Source organism: Prinia subflava, chromosome 17 (genome assembly GCF_021018805.1).
Source record: "Prinia subflava isolate CZ2003 ecotype Zambia chromosome 17, Cam_Psub_1.2, whole genome shotgun sequence".
In the NCBI taxonomy this organism is placed as follows: domain Eukaryota; kingdom Metazoa; phylum Chordata; class Aves; order Passeriformes; family Cisticolidae; genus Prinia; species Prinia subflava.
Window position 1 is genome coordinate 12,588,676 of NC_086263.1, and position 19,274 is coordinate 12,607,949.

The 19,274-nt window shown below is 41.1% G+C and overlaps 1 protein-coding gene across 6 annotated transcripts in view; it reads left to right on the forward strand.

The window, feature by feature from the left end:
* Window positions 1-19,274, forward strand: part of SDK1 (sidekick cell adhesion molecule 1) — a 385,946-nt gene that overhangs the window by 103,971 nt on the left and 262,701 nt on the right. For all 6 annotated transcript variants that reach the window (XM_063414764.1, XM_063414763.1, XM_063414762.1 and 3 more), the window contains 3 exons: window positions 3,736-3,895; window positions 9,306-9,412; window positions 13,254-13,401. In XM_063414764.1, coding sequence (XP_063270834.1) covers window positions 3,736-3,895; window positions 9,306-9,412; window positions 13,254-13,401 — 415 coding nt within the window. The remainder of the gene's footprint in view (window positions 1-3,735; window positions 3,896-9,305; window positions 9,413-13,253; window positions 13,402-19,274) is intronic.

Genomic DNA, 19,274 nt, shown 5'->3' on the forward strand with positions numbered 1-19,274 from the left:
TAAATATACATGTGCCAACAGATTGGCACTTTATCCCTTTGCTCCTTCTTGCAACTCAAAAAGTTCTTTAATTACTATTACTTTTATTTTTAAATCAGCATCGCTGAAGAGCCAGAGAGGCTGGAAGTATTAACACATTTAGAAAAAGCAGCAGTGTATAGCACGAATGTTTGCTTATTTATTTTTTTTATGGTAGGCAGAAAAAGTATTCTAGCCAAGAATAATAATTGCAGTATTTTATTATTTTTGGTTTTAGGACTCAGATAGTCTTTTCATTAGTATTTTACTCCATTCTTGAAGAGTATAAAAGAAATGCCTTCCTGGCTTCTAAACCCTTGGCTGGCCAAGGTTATTCTCCTGGTGAGCCCTTCTGTAGTTAATTACTGAGTGCAAATATCTCATACCTATTAACTGCCCCCTTGTGTCTTCCATCCCTCAGCCAGTTATTTCTTTCCCACAACCCTTCTGAGATGGCTTTGATTTTTTCCCTGCCAATTTTCCTTTTTCCCTGGGATGCTCTATAACAACCAAACTTTCCCTTGCAGGTCCAGGTTTAAATTCTGCTTTCCATTACAGCTTAAAGCTGTAAATAAAGCCCAGGGTGCAGCCCTGGTTTGATCCTGAGCCTGAGGTGTGCTGCAGAAATGCCAACGTCATCAAAGCTGCCTCTCTGCAAGGAATTTGTGCTCTGCATTTTATTTTCATTTCTGCTTTCAGTGAATATTTAGTGAGCTCTGATTGCGTAATTGAATTTGATAAACTGATGGTACGTGATTGATGAGAAAGTCAGGAATAAAGGATTAGAAGATAAAATTACTTCAAGGGTTTAAGTAAATCTTCCAGAGAGCCAGGGTAATTTATAAAGCATGCTGTACTCTTATAAAAATATTCCCATAGGTCCATTAAATTTTAGCTTCTAACAGAACTGGATTGAGTTTTGAGAATCATTTTCATGTAATAACAGCTTGATTGTGATGCTTTAAATGGGAGATAGCTCTGAGTGGGCTACAGCATCACTGGGTCTGGAATATTTGAGTAGGAAATGTAGGGCTGAATGACAGAATTGTGGGCAGCACTTTGTCTTCCAAATGCATCATTTTTTTTCTTGGAAAGACATAAGTTAGGAGTAAGTGGATAATTCAGAGTGAGTAATGAAGGAGGTTGTGCTGCTGAGTCTGTAAATCACTGAAAACAAGGATCAACAAATGGTTTGGTGCAGACATCACTTCCACCGAGCCCTCCCTCAGTGACTAAACTTTCTTTGGGGAGGAATAGTTTATTGAACTTGTTCCAGGAGCCTCTGTACATGAGCAGGTAAACGTTGTTTTCAGGAGACCCAGCACTAATCACTTCACTTTACCAACAGGGCTCTGTTATCTTCTCCTGAACACCAGCAGTGCTCCCAGCTGCTGCTTTTCCATCTCCAGAGGAAGCCTGACACCTTTAATCTTACCAGGCAGAATGTCTGAAACTCCCTTGGGAGACTCCCCGAAACACATTGACAGGATTTAACATTTTCTCACTTGTTTAGAAATGCCTTTGTAAAAATTTGCTTTTCACTCTGGGTAAAAGAACTGTATTTCACAGGAACATCCTCTAACTCCAGTTTAAATTTTTCTTTGTAACGTTTGAAATATCGGTTGGTTTTACTAGTTAGGAGGCAATGAGAATTGGGCTAACATGATTTCACATTAATTGCAGTCATTAAAACAACAACTAAAGAGAAGCTTTGCAGAATATATTTTCAGTCATGTAATAGTGTGGAGAAGTGTAAAAACTTTGCTTGGCTTGTCTGGGAATATCTGCTAGTTTGGAAGTGTTCCAATTTTCTCATATGTTGAATTGTTGTAGCTTCCTATACAGCCAATTTAGAGAAGGTACTGCTGATCTGCACTCATCATACATCAGTTTGTTTGAGAGACAGGTTATTTAAAATGCTACAAATCAGAAAAGAGCCCTACCCCAAACACAGTTTTTAATTCAGTTTGTTAGATTGGATTTTGCATGATAGTTTATAAGCGTTGCTTTAAGATTACGTGGGGGTTTTTTCTGCATAACCGACTGTGTTGCTGAAGTGAAATTCTGAAAACTCAGGAGACAATTTGTCAATCCAAATGATCAGATGAGTGGCGAGCTGTGGGTGATTTATGGCCCATTCCTGAGCTGCTGGCACGGGCGGGCCTGGGGCTCCCTGGCCACGCTCAGCTGGAGCCCAGCTCTGCCCCGGGACCCTTCGGTGATAACCAATCTGTGCTGCCACTGCTCTGCAGCCAGGAAAATTCCCTGAGCACAGGCAACGTGAAAAATAAAGGCTTGGAGAGTTTGACATCCCCAGGCTGGCTCTGAGCCCCAGTGGAGCACCAGGGGCATGGGGAAACCACCAGCAGCAGCCCCGAGCTCCTGGGGCTGTCCCGGGGCTGTCAGTGACCTGTGACCTGGGGATTCAAAAATTCCAGCCAGCCTTGGGCAGCTCATCAGGGCACTTGGCTCCAAACTGTAAAACACAGGTTAACCTCTTTAAATAACAAGGGTAAAAATGCCTGAGCTTGTGTAAAAATAAATGTTTAAAGGAAGGTTTACAGTTTAACTGAACCATTACTTGCACTGGGAGAACATTTGTGTATCTTGGGGTTTTTTCTGTATTTTATATATAAAGTACACACACACATCCCCTGCACGCTTTGAAGAAGAGTTCAGTATTGTCTACTTATTCAGTATTATTAATATTTTAAATTAAATCTCTGACTTTGAATATAGCTCCTGTTTTTTATATGTAATCATAAAATCCTGGAAGTATCCCAGGCCAGGTTGGATGGAGCAACCTGGTCTAGTGGAAAGTGTCTGGATGAGTTGTAAAATCCCTTCCAATTCAGGCCATTCTATGTTAATTTTGGTTCTAGAAGGTATTTGTATGTTTTTAAAATTAAGCCTATAGTTCCTCTACAGTTAGAAGTAGAAATTCAACACATAAATGTGAGAACCTTTAATTTTCCCGAGGTGGCTGGGGTAGATCTCCAGCAGGTGCGGACTCAGAATCAATCTCTATTTGAGCAGAGCTTTGGCAATTTACCCATCAAGAATTTTGCAGCTTGGAGTGTTTTATTTGTGATACACAAGAGTTTGAGATTACATGTGACCCTTGCATATTACTGAAGTACCCTAATTCAAAAATCTGTTAGTGGCTTCAGGTAATAAAATGTAACACATTTTGTTTGGCAAGAACATTGGAAAATACATTGAACTTGTGAAGTGGTTTTATTTTCTAAATTCTTTTCCCTATCAAGAATCTTCATTTACCCTGAGACTTTTCCTTCTGTGATAATCATTTCTATCCAGGATTACTCTTCTGATTTCTATTCAAGAAATAAAAATAAAGAAAAGAAAAAGAAAAAAGTTTTGAGTGGATTTAATCCTCAGAAAGGAGAAGGGGGGAAAAAGGCAATAGGGCTGTTCACTGCCTGCCACAGCAGACAGCATTGAAATTCTCATCTGGAGAAAGAGTAAACATGGACAAAAGCTTGTCTGAGTGGGCAAGGACAAAGTTTATCAAGACCTTGGTAATTCTGCCTCTAAAGATAAAGCTCAGTTATGAATGCACCCCTGCAAGCCTTAACTGAATCGTGTTGTTTCTTGTTTCACCATGACTGTGTTAAGAAGAAATCAGCTAAATATCAGTAGTTTCTCCTGTATTTTCCTAAATAGCCTCCAAACCCATTTTTTTCCTTTGTATTTCAGCGGACGTTGCACCGTTCTTCAAGACAGAGCCAGGCTTGCCCCAGACCCACCTGGAAGGAAACAGACTGGTCCTCACGTGCCTTGCCGAAGGCAGCTGGCCCCTGGAATTCAAGTGGTTGCACAACGACACTGAAATAACCTCCTACTCCAGTGAATACAAGTAAATAACATCCCCACGATCACCTTCTGCAAGTGGAATTGCAAAAAACAACCCCAAAGCAAACCCCACCCCTCAGTTTCCCAATGCCTCAAAGAGCTTTGTAGATACAGGCACAGGGACTTGGGGGCTATTATGAAAGAGGAGTGGGTTTGTAAACAGATGAGATCAGATTCCTTTGATAAAAATGAGGTTTAACGCTTCAAAACGTTGGTCCTAGCACGGAATTTTTCAGTACCAAAGTGCCTTTTGCTGGAGATGTAACTCTTACCTGTGTTTGTGATCAATAGGAGACACATTCCTTGGCTAAATGTTCCATGTGCTGTGTGAGCTCATCCTTGAACAGAGCCGAGCTCGCTGGGACTGCCCGTCTCCAGCAGATCTAGAGGAATGTGGCCCGTCTCAAATTCCACACAAAACTTTCTGTTTCAACCCTGGGAATTCCAGAACGGAGCTGATAATTTAACAAACTGCCCTTTAATGATTGTGCAGTTTGCCCCCAGGACCTCCCTCCTGCCCCCCTCCCCATCCCACAGACATTCCATCAAACAGGAGAAAACCTCAGTGTGGCTTATCAGAGCTCGTTCCTGCTGATAGGCAGCACACGGCTGGCCCAGTATCAACGTGCCAGACAGCCGAGTTTTGTCTGCTTTTCTCTAATGTGGGAGGACTGACAGGGTTTTCTCCAGGAAAATGGAAATTTCTGTACAGAAATTCTGTTCTCCTTATAGAAATTTAATTTTGATGCAACTTATTCGGTGCTTTCAAGTTGTGTAGAATTTGCCGGGTGAGTTCAGACATTTTGAGGGGTGGGCATGTGACAGGGAGAGCCCAGGTACAACACCTGTACCTTTTGCAAACCAAGCTAAATTCTGCATTTTTGGGACACAAGGCTTAAGGTGGGGAAAAGTTATGCTCCATCACTATGGATAGAAATTACAGTAGTAGTTGGTATGCAGATATTGCAGATTATGATATAAAGTTCTGTATTGTTACACAAGGTAATCCATAATTACTTTTCACAAAGATTTCCACAATTGTAGCCTAGCACTAGTTCTGTTTTTGATATTATTTACACTTACAGACCAGTAGCAGAAAAGATTCCCCCAGATAACTTTTTAAAACTTTTGAGGATCATTTAGCATTTCATTTAGCAACTGTTTAAACCCAAGCATTTAGTTCTATATGAAGTTACCCAGAAATTGAAGACTTGATGTGGAAGAGCCCTCTTAGTCCTGAGTCCCTGCATCCACTCGTGGCTGCTGCTTTCAAGCCTTTGGGGTGTGGATTACCAGCCACAGGCACATAAAGAGGAGATTTGTGAATGCTTTCTAGAAAATGAAAAGATCTCTAATAGCACAACAAATCACAATGTTTGAGCACGGCTTTGTGCAAATGCCACTTGTTCTGCTCAACAACAGCAGAGCCAGTTGTGGCTGGGTAGAAGGAGCTGGAAGCAGCCCTGGACCGTGGGAGATGCTGAGAGAGTGGGAGGAAAAGTGGTGAGGGAGGGCAAAAACATAAACAGGGAATGAACAGCAAGCAAAGGTTCAAACTCCAGCCCTGTAGGTGTGTTGGGCACTGGGAGATGACATTTCATGGTGTTAGGAGAAACCTGGGTAAGAACGTGTGACATTTCAAAATAAGATCAGAGTGGCGTGGTATTTCCTAAACAAGTGGACATCCCATACAAAATTGGAATTTTACTGTGCATGGCAGTGTTATTGGAACACCTTTCCCAAGCTGTGTGTGCACATACCTGCAGTCAGTCACTTAATTTGTTCTTGTGAATGCCAGGTCATGATTCAAACCATATTTATTAATTCTGTGGTTTTTACATTGTTCTTATTTCTATTCCTTATTAAAAGAGGTGGTGCAGAGGAAGCTGCTGGTTTATGATAATAAAATAATATCAGTAGAAAATATTAATTTAGAAATTGCATCCCTACTGCTACACCACAGCCAGAGATCAGCTAAACAGGATTTTGATTCTGTAGAAATGCAAAGCTTTAAGCTTCCAAAAAATGGCATAGGTGCATTAAGATGAATGAAAGCAAGGAAAAGATATGCTCAGACATAAAAATTCCAGTTGCAAAATTTAACCTTTGACCCCATAACAGTTTGCTGTGCAGTTCTCTTGGGTAAATAGTCTGCTTAAATGCACGAATCTTCCCTGAGTAAGTGACTTCTGCTGTAATTTGAATCATCAATCAAAGATTTTTCCGTAATTGATATTACTTGGCGTGTCTCCGTTCAAGTAATGCTTATATTGTAACAGGCTGAAAAATATATTATTATAACAGCCCAAGTGAGTAAAGAACTAATTGGAGTCTCTGCATGGTGACCTTGGTGGCCCTGGGTGAGCAGCTCCTCTTTGTCTAACGGAGCTGGCTGTGTGCACAGCCCGGCTTTTACAGTGACTGTGCATGCACAGCTTTGCGTTAAGAATTTATAAAACAACCTTATAAAATCTTTGTGATCTGAGATCCACGTTATGAAAACAAATCAATGCTGCTGACTGCAGGAGCAATTTTGGTCATGTCTATAAGTTAAGAGACTTTAATGTTCAGGCAGTGTCTTTTTTCTGGGTTTTTTAACTCCCCTTTGTTTTCTTTTGAATTAAGTTCTGGACCAGGTGTGTCTTCATATTTGCTTTTGTGGCCTGAAGATATTGATTTATTGGAATTTAAGGAACTAAGGTCACATCTTAGCAGCCATACACTTTCAACCAAATTACTTAAAAGTGTCTGATTATGATGTTCTTAACATTGGACGCATTTCAATTTTAGTTCTGTATTTTAGAAGTTAGATCAGCTGATGCATAAGTCTTTTGTTAAAAAGCTTGGGTAGCTAAAAAGTAACATGAATATCTAATAAAATACATTTAGCTTTAATTCTGTATCCATAATTACGACTGTTAAATCCCGTAGCCCATAGCTTCACTTTTAACTCTTAAGGCATTTAAAATTAAAATGAGGGTTTAAATTTTAAACTAGGCGTGAACTGTAAGTGTTGGCTGGGATTTTCCTTTAGGAGGCTGATGCCACTCCCTCCTGCAGCTCTTTGCAGAGGGGTGATGGAGCACATCACGCTCAGGGAGCCTCCCCTGGAAGATTCTCTTTTCCTCTTGTCACTTCCCACCTCTCTGCAGGAACTTCCCAAACGCCAGGTTCTGGCTGGCTGTGCCATTCAAAATGAGGGAAAAGTCAGGGCTGACTTTCCAAAGTCCTTGCAGACATCCCCAGGAGCCTCAAGGAGCCCCCTGGCATCTCCACAATGGGAAGATCTGTCTTCAAATTTGAGTGTAGACAAAAATAAAGAAAAATTCTGTCTTGTCACTGTAAGGAATTGTATTAACCTTTGATTTCAGTTCATTCTGGGGAAGAAAGTCTTATTGAGAATGTAGGAAGCCTATTTATATCCCTTCCTGCAGGTCAGAAAACAAGTGGAATGGGAAAAGCATAGCACAAAAAGCAGTATCAAGGCTGTTAGGTCAATAGAAAAGTAGGTTTTAAAACAATAATGAGACATAGGAGGTGCATAAAGACTGTTTAAAATTGTAAACACAGAATCAGAAATTCCATTCATATTTATTCCTTGCTCAGGTTTGCAATTTTCAAGTTAGTCTCATACAGTATTAACACGTCCTATCTCTTTTCCCCACTTTTTTATTTAATTCTTCTAATTTTGCTTGCTGTACCTGCACATTATTCCCAATAGGTCCACTGAGAATCCAGCTGCTTTGGATTTTGGCTGCCTTGGAATTTCCAAGGTAGATGGGATTTTCACTGTAAATTTTTAAAAGACTTTCATTTCTTCAGGCAACATGTTAAGAATGTTCCCTGCTGAAACTTCAATAAGTCAGAGAAGAAAACTAAAGTAGGACACTTCTGATCTAATTGATTTGTTTTGTCCTGGTGGCAGCAAAACTAACTCTGCATTACAGTCCTAGTACAGATGAATACTCAGGAAAGAGGCCTTTAATTTTGTTTTTATTTAATAGACAAGGCATAAGCCAAGTAGGACACTAAATCTTTATGGGCAAAAGAAAGATTATTAATGTGTAACTGTTGGGTAAAAAGAACTGTACAGATTAATTTTCAGTATTTTTCAGAATCTTCAGTTCATTTTTTTTTTTTATTGTGATGTTTTACAACAATCTTCTGCCTGGAGAGAAGGAAATTATTTTGTAAGGAAGCAGAGAAGCCTTCTGTCCTATTGATTTCTGTGCTCTGCCTCGTATTTTCACCTGTTCTCTCACTCCCTTCCCCATGGTGAGGCTCATCAGGCAAGAGGGAAAACCATTCCTGCCCCAGGGTCATTATTTGTGTGCTGGGGTTGCTGTGACTCCCGTGGAGAGCACAGCCTGGAATCTTCCTGTGCTGCCACAGCCACAGGGAATGTGCTGCTGGCTCCTGGGAGGGCACAGCAGTGACCAGAGCAGTCACAGGGGTCACAGCTCGTGTCCCTGGGCACCCAGGGGCTCCTGGAAACCCCAGGGGTGTCTGAAGCTTGCCCAGGTGTTGGGCTCTGCTTTAGCCCCATCTCTGGTGGTGTCAGCCCTTTGCTGGGTGCATTTTGTGATGACACCAGAACTTTCTGACTCCTTTGTTTTACGCTCCCTGATCCTGCTCAGGCACTAAGCTCTGCACGTGGGTGTGTACAGTATATCTGAGTCTAAGAAGAAATGTTTTCTTTTAGTGGAATTAAATTTTGAAGATTAAAATTCAGCAGTTTTCCTTTTCCTTATCTTCCATAAAGACTTTCATTAATCCTGCCATAATATCTCCTGAAGGTGACTGGGGGAATATGCGCTTGTGATTAATGTTTGTTTAATGCAGGATTATCTCTATTATTCATGTGTTTTATTCCCATTAAAACTGTGCCTATCAGCTCATTTTCATGTTGAGCAATCAGATGGAGCTGAATGAGGAAGGTGAGATTAGTGGGCTGAGTGTCTGTTTGAAGGGCAGAGCAAACACAGAGTACAGCACACAGTGGCACTTCCAGGACTCCTCTGAGCTTCAGTGGTCACACAGTGGAGCTTTCATTGGAAAGCTTTGATACTTCTTGCAAGCCTTCCTAATTCCTACACCTAGTCTTCATGTGGCTCCTCTGAAGTGATTGCCTGCTTTGCCTTATGAATGAAGGCAGAGAAAACTTGGGGAAAAAAATTAAATCTCTTTCATGTGAATTTTTGATGTACTTGGCATTTATCATATGCAGAATTGAAGACTGAAAGGTAAAACATGCATTTTGTGTCAGCTGTTTTTCAGAACCTGTATATAACAATGTTGTAACCAAAGACCTGAGATTACACAAGAATGCTGTTTGTAGGAAAAAATACAACAAGCATTTAATACAAAGTGTAAACCAGGAGGAAGAGCTCTCTGACTGTGCCTTTTCCCCACAGGTACATCATCCCAGCTCTGCAGAGGGCTGATGCTGGCTCCTACCAGTGCATCGTGAGGAACAGGATGGGGGCACTGCTGCAGAGGAGATCTCAAGTGCAAGTGGCATGTAAGTCTGCGTGGGGCTCACTCTGTGCCTCATGAGCTTCTTTTTGGGTCAAAAACCGATTCATGATAACATCTGTCAGTCAGAACTGGTGTCAGATATCAGGGTTAACACATTTTTAAATTACTGCCTCATGAGAAGTCTCATACTTGCTCAGAGCAGTGCAGCACTGAGCCTTTGAGCTGTCCAAAGCCATGAAAATGAGATTGTTTGGAGATACCTGTGGCATGAGAGAACTGTTCCACCTTATGGAATTAAGGAAGGCCATGCACAAAACTATCAAAACAACAACAGAAAGTCTAGGGGAAAGCAGCAGCATCTGGAAGGGAACGGGATGTTGGGATCACCAGGAGGATTTCACATCGTAATCCTTGTGGTACAAAATCAGCAGTTTTACAACAGAACTTTAAAAATCTGTCCTCAACACCTTTCTTCAGCAACCCCCTCCTCCCCCTCCAATGGCTGCCCCACTTCAGTTTGGACTTGACAGAATTTTTGAAATCCAGCTGCCATTTGGAAAGGTTGAGTCAGTTTTCTCTGGTGTTTGTGCTGATGGACGTGACATAAGAATTGATCACATAATCTTGATTTCATCTTTTTCTGTTAACATATAAAAAATAAAATTCAAGTAACTTTTTTGGAAATAATAATAAAATTATGCCTAATTCTTTTTCCAAAGTAAAAGCATAAAAGAAATTTTAGAAAAGAGATTTGTGTGCTGTACACCTAAGAAGTCTCATGGATCAAATTTCTCCTCGTCAGGGTCAGTAACTGGAAATTCAGTAGCAGTAAATGTCACTTGATAAGCAGAATTTAGAGAAATTGAATTATTTATTAGACACTCAGTTTGAAGGAACTGATTCCAGTTAATCAGTGTGTCAATGAGGGAAATTACATGGAATTTCCTGTGTTTTAAAATAAAACCAGTTGCAAATGCTGTTATGTAAGCTTTGATATCATGTTCATCAGTTTACTGCATTACAGTAGATTTTGTTATTATATCTGTAATGTCAGTAATATCAGTAATTTGATGTTTGGTCTCCCTATTGTTTCAGAGCTGCTGGGAGCTAAAGTAAAAATAAACTGCTGCTAAAATGGGATTTTTCCTTCCCTGACCTCTGCCAGCCCTTGTGCCCCTGCTGTCTGCTGGCCATGGGCTCACTCAGACCCTTGCAAGTATTTTTCCAAACACTCCTCTGCATTTTTAGTGAATTCTGTAAGGTCACAGAGGGTCTGCTGAGAGCTGCTGTGAGTGAACACAACTTTGAGAGAGGTGTGGGGCGAGCAGGGGGTTTGTAGGGGAAAGGGAGGGTGAGATCCCTCTCCCTGGGCAGCACTGAGCCTTTGGAGGAGCCTGGATCCTCTGGAGTTGCATCTCCAGCTCTGGTTTCAGGGGACTAAGGGGAAAAAGTGCCCATTTCCTGCTGCATCCCACTAATCATTCCCACTCCTGCATTGCAGTGCAGCTCACTCCCCTCCAGGCTCAGCAGGAAAACGTGTTTGAGCAGCTGTGGGCTGGGAGACTTCTTCCAAAATTTCTAAAAGAGCAACAGTTCTTGTGTTGGGCTGTTAAAGTTCTCTCCCAGCTCCTCCCTGTCCAGCTCGTACCCAGCTGTGCAAGCAGTCGGACTGGCACAGCGCAGGGAGCAATTCCTGAGGAAGTCCTGGTGGGAACAATAGTGAGAAGGAGACACAGGAATGCTTTTCCTCGCTGCTGCTGATGAATTCTGTCTCCTGACATGGCAGCTTTATCCCCCTCTGAAGGGGGGAAGGTTTGCACTGCAGAGTTTTGTCTCTCCAGGCTGATTTGTGTGAGTTTGGCTGTTCTGGAGAGAGTAAGTTAATTTTCTTCAGTTTCCCCCCATTTTATTTGTAGATCTGCATGGCTGAACGAGGCTAAAAGTTTCTCTCTTAAATCTGTCTGCATTAAGCAGTCAATGTATTAATTCATTTATTCATTTATTTTCACTGATAAAGACACTAAAGCAAAGCAAACCAGATCCTGTGTGACTTAGGAAACCTTTGGTCTCAAGCCTTTGTGACATAAATGGCTTCTGCAGTGAAATTACCACTCAGATTTGCACTTCATTCCTGCAGATTAAAGTCTTGTACAAGTTTTAAATATCCCTCTTCATGCAGGGTAGCTATTGATGCCATGTCATTGTTGTCTGTGTTTTAATGGTTTTGATTTAAAACCTGTGTGGATGTAGTAAGTTCCTGATATTTAATCATATATTGCTTTTTGGTTATTCTTCAAACCATATCAGAAAACAGCATTGCAAGGGGTTCCTAAAATGATCTTAGCCACTCATCAGAACTTATGGGGAATTAAATATTAATCTTTTAACTCAGAAGGATTCACAAGAAATTATATTTTTTTGCCAGGGAGTAGAGGATGCTTCCCAATACACTTCAACTTGAGATCTCGAGTGAAAAATTGAAAGGTGTAATTATAATGGCACTGAGAAAGATCCAAGATATTTTCCATGTCCTGGATTTCTGAAATAGCAGGGAACTTGTTAAATAATTTAAAAAATATTCTCAACACATGCTAACATATTACTTAACTGAATGGGAACAGATATTTGTGAGAAAACTGCTGAGTAAATCTTAATTACAGGATGGGCTTAAAAAGTCCTGGATTGTGAAAACTAAAATAATCATACGACAGTGAAGTTAATTAGATCCACCTCCGCAGTTTGAAATTTCTTTTCAAGTAGCTGATCTGATTACAGTTGTAAGGAATCTGGAGCAGCAGAGGAAGTACAATGCTGATTATGTCTGAATAAATAACTTGAAAATCACAAAGATGATTAAAGTTTCTTTCAAATACCATGTGTTTTTAATTTCTGCTCTTCTTCTGTCTCTTCTCATCTCCTGCCATTCACAGACCTGATGGCAGTCATTCCTTTTCTGTGTCCTTTGGATCCCTCTCTGCAGCACAGAACTTGTAGAGAATCCTGTTGTCCTTTAAAATAAAAGGGAATTCAGTGACTGAAGCTGGAATAGTTCTCTGTTGTGTGTGTCAGCTTCCTAGTTTAAACCAAATTAAAATGCAGAGAAGTTCTTTGGAGGGTGAAGAAGTAAGAGCCTACAGCCCTGCTCATTTTAATAGATAAAAATGCAGTACAAAAGGCAATGGAAAACCAAGAAAAAAACACTCACTGAATTTTCCCAAGGTCTCCCCAGATACCTGAACCTGCCTGTGAAACAAAGCCTGCACGGGCAGAGGTTCTGCAAGGGTAGTACCATTTCTTCCATTAAAAGTTTTGTTAAAAGCTGCTCTCTAACACCAGGGATGCACTGTTGACATTGAAATGTTCTAGAAGAGCTGGAATCCCCAGACCTTGGGATTCCGGGATCATTTCAGGATCCCTGCCTGGCTCTGACTGTCCACTGCCCTGGCTGCACTGCAAGAGCTGCTTGCACACATTTCTACACACCACGAGCATCCCTCTGAATTTCGGGGATTTCTCTTTTATTGTCTAAAAAACACCCCAACCAAACAACACAGCAAAGCAAACAAACCTCCATTACAGCATCATTTTCAGTAGAACCCCTCAGTTATTGCCCAAGAGCACCGGGGCCGTGCAGGGCTGCCCGTGGATGCTCTGCTGTGTGCACCAGCAGCGCTGGGGTTCCCTTCCTGCCCTGTGTCCTTCTGCCCTATAAACCAAAATCCAAACTGCTCCATGACCCAGAGTGTCCCGTGAGGAATTGTCACTGCCACTGGCTGTTGGGATTTCTCTGCCCGGCGATTTCTCTGCCCCCTGAAAAGAAATGAGAAAAAAGGCAAAACCGCTCTTCATTTTTTTTTTCTTTTTTTCTTTTTTTTTTTTGGCAGACATGGGGGATTTCATGGACACAGACCAGAAAAAAACAGTGACTGAAGGACAAGCTGCTGTTCTGAACTTCCCACACATCCTCAGCCACCCGAGGCCCCAAGTGACGTGGTTCAGAGACGGGCACAAGATTATTCCAAGCAGCAGAATGTAAGTCAGCTTAAAACTCAAAATACACCCACCCTAAAATATGATTAATTATATTTGATAACACAGCTTACATTTTAAGTACACTAATTAAGGTTTAAAGAGAATAAAGTAGCCGTGTTCATACTAAGTTGGAGATAAATTACTATTTTAAGACTGTCTCGGAACTTCTGAAGCAGTTTGACAAAATAATTCATGTGGTTTTAATGGTCCTGGTGCAGCATAAGGGGCTGGATGTGCAGAATGTCTGAGCTTCCTTCACGCTATTCATTTTCCTGATACATTTTGGAAAAAGGAATGTTCATTTCTCAATTACTTTTACTTCAGTGCACGAACTTAATGAATTCTGAGAGTTTTCTTCTTTTAATACATGAATCTGTGGAATTTTTTGCAGAGTTATGCTTGGTACTATTTTCTTCACAATAAAATTCCAGATATTGTTTATTCTTTTCATTATTTTTTAGCCAATGGCAGTTTTATTTATTTCTTACTAATTAGCAGCTCACCCCTAATGACACAGTACTTGCACTTTGATTAGTTATTATCTCAAGGTGTGCTCATTTATCCTTTTCTGACACAGTTATGAAGCCACCCAATGTTTTTATCTGCACAGTTTCATTCAGAGACTGAGAGGTTTGGCTGTAACATTAAAAAATGCGGATTAAATCTTGTCTCATTTATTAGAAAGCTGTTGAAATGCCAGGAATGTTGGTAGTTAATTTTAACTGTGCATTACATTTTCATGTGTTCAAAGGGATAGATGTGCTAGCAAATGGTGGTAATGGGATATTGCTGTGTTCCAGGAGTGCAGAGGCTTTAGAGTTCCTATTAGAAAGGGAAAACTTCTCTTAAATTTGAATTTTGCTAATCTGTACAGTATATTTTACTGCTGTGTGCCTTTTTGAAACATGAAAGCTGGTATTAGAGTAGCTTTGAAACTGTTAAAATTAGTATTGCAGGGCTGTGAAGAAACGATGTAATAATTTATGAATAATTTAATAGTAATTTGATGGGAAACAGCTGGAAGATGAAACAATGGGTTCCTGGGCAATCTCTTGAAGAGAGCTAAGTGACAAATCCTGAGTTATTAACCATTAAGAATCTACTTCCTCCACTTCTGCCACATTACAAATTTTGTGTTGTCGATGCTGTGAATGCACAAATCAGGAAATTGCAGATTGTGACAAGGCCTTGTTATCCTGATATCTGGGACTCTCCTGGGAACCCTCACAGGGCGCAGAGCAGAGTGACCAAGGCCAGCCTGCAGTACCTGAAAATGACATTTTAATGACAACTGAGCTCTCTTACAGTTGGGGAAAATCACGAGCAGAGCTGTGTACATCTGTATGTGTTGAAATGAAGATGCTGATTTCACCTGCTGTGCTTTCCTCTTGCTCCTACCCCCTTGGGATTGCTGGGGTGAAATCACCTCTAACCCTGGTCGTGCTTACAAATGGGAGAACTGCAACTCTGGCTGCAGCAGGGCTGAAATACACCTCAAGGGCTCCACATAAATTCCATTTCCCTGGTCAGAAATTTTGTCTAAAATGAACATTTGAGGACATTTGTCTGGCCTGTGTAGGAACCTCTGAGTATTTCTGCAGCTGAGATGGCCATGCTGGAAGTGTGAGCCTCTTTGGGAGTTTGATAGATGGTGCACAGCGAGTCTGATACATTCAAAAGTGACAGATTTATGGCACACACCCCAATCATCAGAGCACTCTGTGTGCAGTAGGTCTCAAAATATTGGAAAAACCAGGGAGCATCCACTCACATCTTGCTGCCCATGAAATTTGGGAAGTAAATATGGCAGCCCTATAAATACAGGAAAGCTGAGACGTGGAGAGGAAGCATGTAAAACTGTGAGAAATGGAGAAACATCTTATGGGAGCTGTTTCTTACCCGTGGAGCAAGTTGTGCATTTCAACACATTTTTTGTGCACCAGGAGGTTTCAATTTCCCTGATCAGTTTAGCCAGTGATCCAGTTAGGCTGGTGCATCAATCTCACTGGATCTCCTGCTAAACTGATCAGGGAAATTGATACAACCACCTTGTACCGTGCTCTTTAATCGGATTAAAAGTACCTTATATTGCTAAATCAATATAAAGCTTTTTTAATGCTCTTAAACAAGCTTACAATGATTTGGCTGAATCAATCAGCCATAATTTCATGTGTCAGCTGTAATAATGATTTCTAGGAGTGACATTGCTGTGGTGCATGAGGAGTGAGGACATAAACAGGGCTAAAATGGGAAGAGCAGTGGTGATTATGGTGAAATTCATTCAAACAGTTGGTTAACTCTTACTCATGTAAAAAAATTAATTTGCATGTGCTTAACACTGCACCATTTTTATGCCATAAAAATGATTCTCATGTTTGTGTGCATGGATTCATCTCACTGAAGTGGGAACAGAGTTGTCCTTAGGTGAGAGGTACAAAAGATCAAAAGTAGCACTAGTTCTGAGAATAAAAAATAAGAAATTCTTGAGATGTTTCAAGGAATGTCATTTAATTGGCTCTGCAGTAAGGCTTTCCTAGCAAGTTTAAGGTGCTAAAAGCTGATGTGTTTCTCCTTCTCTGTGTACCAGTATTTAGGACACTATGGGGAGGGGCCCTGCCAGCTATTCAGCATCTCTGGGCACCCTCATCAGGAAAAACTTCTTCCCTATATCCACCCTTTTTTAGTTTAAAACTATCCCCTCTTGTCCTATCACCGTGTGCCCTTGTCAGTTGTTCAGGGTGAGGAGGAGAAAAGATTCACTGAATAGCTTTAGTTTCACCTTTTTTAGATCCTACTCAGAGCGTGCATGGCTGTGACATTCTCTGGGGGAAAGTTTCCTTTGGGACACAGGCAGGTTTTTCAAACTGCACACTCTGTTTAATTTAACTGCTGGTGTTACTCGTAGTGGAATTTTGCAGCAAATAACCACATATTAGCACCTATCCTAATGGTGTTGGTAATATTTCATTTAAAAAGCCTCCAGATAAAAACATATAGGAATAGGAATAGGATGACAAGCTGCTCTTAAATGAGCGGGCATGTAAAGTCAATAAATCCCTGTATAATACAAAAATGTGAAGCAAATGCCCTGCACATGATCCTGGGGTGGTTGTTACAGTTTGTGACTTAAGGCAATTAACACATCTGCAGCTGAGTCCGTGGGACATGAGGGTGTGCATTTAAAAATTTAAGTCCTAAAAGTCACTGTCGTCCCCTCCTCGCTGAGTGCAGTGTGGGTGTACCTTCACTTCAGCTTTTTGATTTCTTTGTCACCAAAGCCTCAGCCTGGTATTTTCAAGAGGTGTTTCTAGGACAGAAAGAAGCTCTGTACGTGCTAGAGAAGTATGAAGTGGAGAATTGGAGAGGAGGCCAAAAGATCAAGAACGAGAGAAAATGAGCAAGGAGAAGATTTAGGGTTTGAGGTGTTTGTTATTATTCTGCATTCCCCAAGAAGTTCTGGAAGAGACTTCACATTACACCCAGACAGATTCATTTCCAAACACACCAGCAGAGAAATGTGGAGTTCCAGCTGCACTGTTATCCAGGGTCTTGAGTGATGGGATGATTTTGCCCGTTTCCCTGCACATCTTACCAAAACCAGCAGCTCTCTAAAGGTGACTGCATCAAAAGAAATTGCTACTCTGGGATGTCAAGTCTTCTGCTTGCCTTGCCTGCCTGTATTTCATCAGGCTTAAAAGCAAAGCACATTTAACTTTCTTTACACGAGCACAAACAGTACCTTGGAGAGGCACAAAGGACAGCAGCACCATCAGGGTCTACAATTGCCTTTCACTTGTGGCACTGAGGAATTAAATTCTTAGTACTCTTAGAGGATCTTTTACCTTTCTCTGAGTGAAGCTCTTTTCAGAGAAAAGGTTCATTCCAGACATCAATTCATTCAATTCACTTTCTTTAAGAAGAAAACTTCTATGCAGACGTTATTACTGTCTTCATTAACTTCCTTACAGTGAGCTGCTCTTCCCCATGTAAGCTGCAGTCAGATGAATATTAACCCATGTCTTTTGACAGTGGAATTATGTGTGACACAAAACAGGAAAATTCATTTTTTTGTGTATAAAGGCACATCTGGGTTGTCCCTTTCAGCAGGATGGACTTTTAGTCACTTAAATAACTCCTGAGGAACTGAAAGTCTTCACAAAGACTTCATCCCCCTAGGCAGGGGTGCTGAATGGCTCTGCCTTCAGGTACACGTGGGTTAATATCTGTGTTTTGCACTCAGATCAATTCATTATTGGAGGTATTTGGTTATTACCAACTCTTAGCGACTGAAGTTGTTGGCAGATCGTGGAAATTAAAATGCATTAAGGACAAGCAAATCTCTCATGACTTGCTGTGGTTTTGTTCACTCACAATACTTCACAGATAGGCAAAGCTGGTGCAAATTTATTAGACATTTGTTAAAGTAAAATTTTAAATATATTAATGGCAGCCTCAAAAAAAAAAGTAGCTGTAAGTAAGTAGGCATTAAAAGATGAGAAAAATTAAAGTATCTAGGAATAATACATCAAATCTGGAGCTGATAATAGCATTAGATGAGGTTTTTCTTTGATGATAGCAGCTGACTTAATGTGCCATGTATATATTTTTCACTTTCAAACAAACACCACTTCATTTTTCTGTGAGCAGTTCTAGTGGCACAGAGCATCTCTCTAAAAATACCAGCCTGTCATACAACTTAAGCCAGTTGCACATAATTACTTTTCACATACACTGGATAATACTTTCATTAAGATGGTGATGGTTATCATTACCGAACAATAAATTCAGAGACTGTCAACTCTGCAATGTATTAGCTGAGCAATAATAATAATAATAAAAAAAATGCAGTTCTCCTGTCTGCTGACGTCATGGAGTGACACCTCCCAGCAATAAGATGTGGAAAAGCCCTGTGATCTTGGGTTTATCTGTATGTACCTGCCACAGGCTCCACATTAAGGTCAGTACCTGAAAAAGAAGAATATTCGGTAGAATTAAATTATTCCCTTAAACTAAAATTCATCACCACCACACCATAATTAATTTATTTAACCAAACTTCTGCACTGAGTAACTTCAGTTTGGAGGAACAGGCAGCACCAGGAATCATCTTCCAACAGTTCCAGTTGTCCCCAAGGCTTGTACGGGTCTGAAGGACTGCAGGGAGATCTCCCATCATCTCCTGGAGTGCTCAGTTTGAGGAGTCCTGGCGCTGTCAGGGGCTGCTGTGGCATCACCGTGCTCAGCAGAGGGAAACAGCAGCACCGCAGGGGAAGCAAATCCCAGGATTATTCCCAGAGCTGTTTGACTTGTCTGGATCCAACCTCACTGCGTTTCTCATCGTTTGTTCGCCGCAGCTTTTCAACACGCGTGTCAGGAATTAATTTATCCAGACTCTCCCCTTCCCGGGTGGGTGCTGTTGTCTGGTTTGATGGAGGGGGAGGAAGGCTGAGGTGGCACCTGGGGCCCCAGGGGTGCTGAGAGCAGCGTGGGTGGGAGCAGCACGGCCCCTCTGAGGCTGGAGAGGGGCAGCAAAAAGAAAACAAAACCCAAAGAATATTCCAAGCTCCTTGGAAGGGAAAAGATTTCCTCTTCTTCCCACGAGAGGCACTCTGGCTGATGAGATGAGAGGCACATTTTGGGATTTGACCAATATGTTTCATTACAAATTTGGCCCACAAACCGCAGAGGGTTTTGTAATGTATGTTTTTTTCATAAGCCAGGGGAAGTCGCTGCCGTTACGGCAGCGCTGTAAAATCCATATCTGTGCTAGAAAAAAGTGGATGCTTGGAACTAATATTGTGCTTTAATGGGCCTCAGCTGCTCACAGTATCTTCCAGGACAATCTTCAGCAGCTGTAAATTTCAATAAAACTTC